We start from the raw sequence: 6,452 nt of genomic DNA on the forward strand, positions 1-6,452 counted from the left end.
TACATATTAGAAGTTGAGCTTGAGAGTGTGATGATATTTGCCTCGCTCACATCCCAACTTGAATTTAATTTAGCACTTGCAATCATTGAAAGTGTCGTATTTTATATTTTGAGATATTTCAAAATATTTGTTATATTGAGAAAGTCAAAACACTTTTTTAGTCTATCCTTTGAATACAGTTCCTTTTTTTAATTATATCATATGTATGTTACCATTTAAATTCAAATTTTGAATTTGTGGAAAGTAAAATTGAAAAAAAAAAAAAACACAAACATCACAATCAAATCACTATTGTTAAAAAGTTGAATTCTTAAAATATAAACAAATAATTGGGACAGAGAGAGTACAATTTATATTCATTACCACATCTTAACCAGCAACTTCAGGGATATTGTCATGACTTTGACCTGATGTGCTTGAAACAAAAACGTTACCTTGTATGAATCTTAGACAACAATTGACATAGGATATACGACTCCAAATCATTTTTAGAGTCAACAAACTTAGAAAGACAAACATAGGATTTTTTGTGATTTAGTCATGCTGGAAATGTTGAAGCAAATGCAGCATTAATGCCATTAGTAAGCTTTGACAGTGCTGCACCATCCCCCTCAGCTTCAGCTTCCCCAGGATTAGAGAGCCTCTGGAGGATACCTATCAATGCAATCAAGCCATGGATTTCTAGAAGGTGACCCTACTCGGCGCAACGATCGCCAGACTGCACTGTTGCATTTGAAACCAGAACCAAATGAAATCTGCCACACCCGGTCACCTCTCTTGATCCTTTCTTTGGCTTCCAAATAAGCCAGCTCATACCAAATGCTGCTGCTGGAAGTGTTGCCGAATCGATGCAGTGTAGCCCTTGAGGTTTCCATGTTCTTCTCACTAAGTTCCAGATTCCTTTGCAGCTCATCAAGAACAGTCTTGCTTGCAGCATGCACGCAGAAATGCTCAAATGCAAGTTTGTAATCAGGGATGTATGGTTTTTTGGGCTGTGACCCTCCGCCGGAACCAAACAAATGCCTCCAAATTAGTGTTGCAAAGAAGTAAAGCTGCTCAGAGAAGGGTAGGACTAGAGGACCAAGTGTGGTGATGTTAGTCTTGAGTGCATCGCCCCCTATTTCTACCAAATTTTTGCTGATTTTTAGTCCCTTGAACCTTTGATCGTCTTCCTCTTGATAAACACTCCTGCAGAAAATTACGGTGTAAATTTCTTTTGTCGTAGTAAACTAAAAACCATTTTAGTGTTCCAAGAAATTTCACTAGCTCGTCTCCTTACCAAGAGCATATCCATTTCTATTTGCACGAGTTTAATCAAATTAAAACCATCTCTCTCTCTCTCTCCCTCCCTCCTTTTTTTTTGCATTTTCTAATTTTCAATTTTTCACCATTAATCTCATACTCAAGGTTTTAAAACTTGAACCATTCATTGAACTAGAAAAGTCACTGGGTCAAGGGTCATTAGTTCAACCATTGGACTGACCGTTTTCGACCCATGATGTCATAAATAAATAAATTATATATTGCTAATTTTATCATATTTACAATTTGCACACCCCACTATAAAGGTTTAGACACATAATCATAACTATAGTTCTTTTGCTAATAAGTTTATAATAAAATAAACTAAAAGAAAAGCAAAGATACAAAGCAAAAGAAAAGCAAAGCAAAGAAAAAAGAGCTATAATTATACCAATATGACAAGCTTGACACCAAGAAAATAAGAATCTTACTTTAGAAAATTAGTAAATTACAAAGTAAAATAAAAAAAATCATAGATTAGGAAATCAAACCTACGCATATAGTTTAGGCACAAAATTGAACTTTGCTGAAGGAATTTGAGAGATTAATGATGAGATGATGAAGAAAGGGATGATTACGTAGAGAAGAAATTGAAGAAAATTAGCTAAAAATTAGAAATAAAGTAAGGAAGAAGATTGGAGTCTTAGGTCTTGACTTGAGTTGACTATAGGTTGCGGCTATCTAATTAGTTTCTAGTTTTTTTTTTAAAATTTTTGATCAATTGAATGAACCAAATTGATTTAGAAAAACCATTCCAATTTGACAATTCACTGGTTGGACCGGCCGAGTCAATTGATTTCACTAAATAAAGCGGTGTTTTAGCTACACTGGATTTGAAGCATAACCCGGCTTAGACAGCCACCTGATTGACGATTCAACCGATTTGACGGAACGGTCCGAGCTGGGTATTGAAACCTTGCTCATAGACCATGTGGTGCAATGACAAACCATAAAATTAACAATTGCATCCTGCTGCTATTATTAATATTATGACTATTTTGTTATATATCGAGATGTGCCCGTGTACTATGATACAAATATAGGTAATTATTAGGATTCGGTTCAATTATCAAAAAAGAATATTTAAAAATTATGTCAAATCTAGGATTCAAATACTGTCTGTCTAACAGTGCGGGTGAAAAGAGCGTGAGAGGAGGTGGTGTATATATATACATATATCTATATATATGTGAGAGAGAGAGAGAGAGGATCCCACATATGAATCTCACGTGTAAAACTTGTATGTTTATTCCGATCAACAACAAATCTTCTGGTCAAATCCTATGTAAGGTCCCAATAAGTGTGGTCCACCCTGTCTGTCTAATGGTCCCCCATGGCACGGGTCTACAACAGAAAAATCCACTATCATAGACTAGCCAGCATGAGATAATTGTGGTTTCGAGCAGAAATGCAGTGGAATGATGATAATGTGTGGGCCACAGCTCACTTTTCGTCCACAACTCCACTTTTTCTTTTCTTTTTTTTTCTTTTTTTTGATCTTTTAGTTTAAGACTCCACCTAATTAAACACACAGCTTAATTACTTTGATTGAAAAACTGATCTTCTGTAATAATTGCGTACATCCATCCATTCGTTAGTAATGGTGTACAACTTTGGTAATATACTTGTTCACTGACTTCATATACTAATTCACTAGTTTGGATTATTTTTTTTTTAAATTTGTATAAAAAATATGTACTGTAATGATTGAATGTATATAAGGTAAAAAATTGATTAAAAAATAAACTTATAAAGAACGTTAATTTTTTTTTAAAAAAACTACAATTCAAACAAGATCAGAAAAAGGAAACGAATAATTGGTAGGCTTGAGCTACTTTCTATATCCCAGCAAAGGGGCAACGTGTTAGCATAATAATGTTTAAGATTGGATTGTCATTATATCTATCACCACTAACCATGTAATGATTTTGCTTTTATAGTCGAAGAAACTGTCACGCAGTTCTTTGGCTGTGACCCTATCACGAAACTTCTGCTTTGTATTGTAGTTCTTTTTTTTTTTCTCCCTCTCTTTCTCTCTCTCTCTCTCTCTTTTTCAATACTACTAAACTTATGGTTATATTTTAGAATAAATCTTATATACACTGACACTATTACCGTTGAATTCATAATATATGTGTAAAAATTCTATTTAAAATTCAAATTTTATATAATTGTCATTCATCTACCTCGTACTGTACATTATTAACGTAAGAAAGATTAATCCTGTATTTTGTTTGTTAGAGTAATCCCATACATGAAAGAATTGAATATATGAGAGGGACTGGAAACAATATATGGACCCATGATCCTAAATGATAGGAATTAACAAGGTAATTTCAGTGTTATGGTGCTTTAATTTGAACCATTGTCCTAATCTCAAGAAAAGACTCCGGAGAAGATGCAGATCAATTTGGACCCACCTTTACACAATTTCTTCAAATGGGCGGTTGGCAATTAAGTTGAAATGAATGAGTAGGCAACCACCCCCCAGTCATCCTTCAACAAATTATCCAAGTTCTTAGGTCACCTTTAAATGCACATCAATCAGCTAGCTCTATGGACCATGCATTTCCATTATTAGTGTGCAAAAATAGATTGACCACTCATGACTCATGAGTCCCAACATCTCAAAGAGTAAATTAATGAGCATGGCAACCCAAGGAGAAACTCTCTCCTGATTTGAGCTTTTTTTTTTTTTTTGTTTTCAATTATATTACTATTATGTTTCTATAATATAATTCTTTCATGCTTACACTAATTGAAATTTCAATTGCAAACATAGCTCTAATATCGATCTTGGATTTAGACATTATTATTCCTGCACAAATACTGAATTGTTTTTTTACGCAAGCAGATCTAGATTCATGCCACGTAACCGAACTAGACATTATTCCTTTTTTTTTTTTGGGTTTTCTACTAGTTCTAAGGAAAAAAAAATAAGAGATCAAGAAAGCTGACCTGAAGCTACGATCATCAGCACCCTTATGAGTCCTTACAATATGTTCGAGTCTGTACTTTGCACGAGCATAATCACGGCGCCTATTGGAGAGCAAAACGGCCGAGCATCCCATCCGGAAGAAGCAATTGGGAATCATCATACATCTTTCTTTCCCAGGATACCAATTGAATCCCACCATTTCAGTGCTAACCACAACAGCATAACTGTTAGGATTTGCATGTAACATGTCTCTAGCCAAATCCAATGATATAATTCCAGCACTACACCCCATTCCCCCTAGGTTAAAACTTAGGATATTTCCTCTCATTTTGTAGTGATTTATGATCATTGCTGAGAGGGATGGAGTTGGATTGAAAATGCTGCAATTTACCACAAGAATCCCTACGTCTTTGGGGCGAATTTTGGTCTTTTCGAAAAGATCGTCTAGTGCTCCAAACATCACCATTGATGCTTCTGCTCGACCTTCTTTCATTGTTGCTGTATTCTCAGGGGACATGATGGATTTTGGGACGTAGGTTTCATCCCCGATTCCTGATGATTCTACTATCCTTTTCTGGAATTCAAGACTTGCCTCGTTGAATTTGCCTGATTTTCTTGCCATTTCAATGAATTGCTCCTTTGTTACCTGTCACAATAAATAGAGAATTATTTATTATAATTTCTTTTTCTATTAACTACGAATTAATTATTTTCCAGTATCAAGAGATTTCTTTATTTATATGAACGTGTCGTGTATTTAAACTCTCTGTCTGTGTAAAAAAAAAAAAAAATCTTTACTTATTATAACTAATAAACATATAATGATCATTAATATGATGAATCCCCTGAGTGACCTGTGGTCTTACGGACACGATTGGCAGGTGACAGTGACCTGAACAAAAGTTTTTGATCAAACTTTCACAAACTTTTCTGCACCACAAAACACATATCTTTTTTTTTTTAACATCAATTAAGACTTTTCCTTAAAAAAAAAAACATCAATTCAGACCACATCAAAAGACTATATATATCTATCATTCATGAGAATCACATAAAGCCCATACTCATCATTTTGCAACAAAAAATTCCATTTTCGTCCACACCATTCTCTCTTCTCATCTAGTCATTCACACTTGATTAAAAGTTGTAAATGATATGAGATGAATGAACATGCCTGGATGAATCCGGAATAGTAAAAAGGTTGGGTTGAAATTAACGTCACAAGATTCGAAAATTGAAAAAGGAAGTTAAAAAAAAAAAGGAAAAAAGAGTATCATGCATGGAAAGTGAAATGGTGGTACCTTGAGGTCATCATGGGGCTTGTAACACGCAAAGTCAAGAAGATAGATTGGCCGAGGCTTTGACAAGAAAAATACAGAGAGCGTGAAAACAAGTACGCCAAGAAAGGCGAGCACAGTAGCAAGATCATATCCGGTGGTACTATCCCAAAGCTTCCTCCCGAGTTCTTCCCTGCTGAGACTTCCCAATTCAGCACTGAACACGAGCACAAGCAAAGGTACAGTAGCCAAGTAAATCCCATGATTTATGAGGTAATGATACCCCAATTTCACGTATTTCAGATTCACAGATTGAACAAAATCAGGCAACCTCCTTCGAACCCTGACGGAAAATGTCAAAGATCCAGCATCTGGACCTGATGACTCGATGCCACGGTTAACAATCTCAGTTGACAGCAGATGTTGCTCTCCAGCCATAACAATAATGATTATAATAACGGGATTTTTGAGCTCTGATGTGGGATTTTGGACTTGGGATTGGTTGAAGCTGATCAGAATTCGAAAGATGTTTGAGATAGGTGTTTGATAGAATATGTGAAGTACTTATTGTGAAAGCTACTAAGGGAGTTGGATGAGGGATAGTTAATGTCAGCACCCAAATTTAGGTTTGTGTAGTTGGGATGCTTTCAAGTTTCAGCAGCTATAAATTCCAACATTTATTAAGGGGAGGAAACTTGTGGGTGACATTTACAAATTCAAAGTTAAGAAATACATAGCTGTACTGTCTCTCCATTCCGAAATGTTGTCCGTGCATTTCAAGATTCCAACTTTAAAAAAAGTGAATTTATAGTGATGTTAGTGGATTTATTTTTAAAATTATCCTCAAAATTTCAATTTTAAATTTGAATTTAACACGAAATATAGATAAAGGTGGGGGATAATATTAAAAAAAGAGATTAAAAGTAAATTTGATT

General features: G+C 34.9%; 1 protein-coding gene across 1 annotated transcript; it reads right to left on the reverse strand.

The window, feature by feature from the left end:
• Positions 1-291: 291 nt before the first annotated feature.
• Positions 292-6,206, reverse strand: LOC113779810 (3-ketoacyl-CoA synthase 10). The gene is made up of 3 exons (XM_027325536.1): positions 5,542-6,206; positions 4,261-4,886; positions 292-1,188 (listed from the first exon to the last, which is right to left on the reverse strand). The coding sequence occupies exons 1-3, from the start codon at positions 5,953-5,955 to the stop codon at positions 633-635; spliced, it is 1,596 nt and encodes a 531-aa protein (XP_027181337.1). The 5' UTR covers positions 5,956-6,206; the 3' UTR covers positions 292-632.
• Positions 6,207-6,452: the final 246 nt, after the last annotated feature.

This window comes from Coffea eugenioides, chromosome 8 (genome assembly GCF_003713205.1).
Source record: "Coffea eugenioides isolate CCC68of chromosome 8, Ceug_1.0, whole genome shotgun sequence".
In the NCBI taxonomy this organism is placed as follows: Eukaryota; Viridiplantae; Streptophyta; class Magnoliopsida; order Gentianales; family Rubiaceae; genus Coffea; species Coffea eugenioides.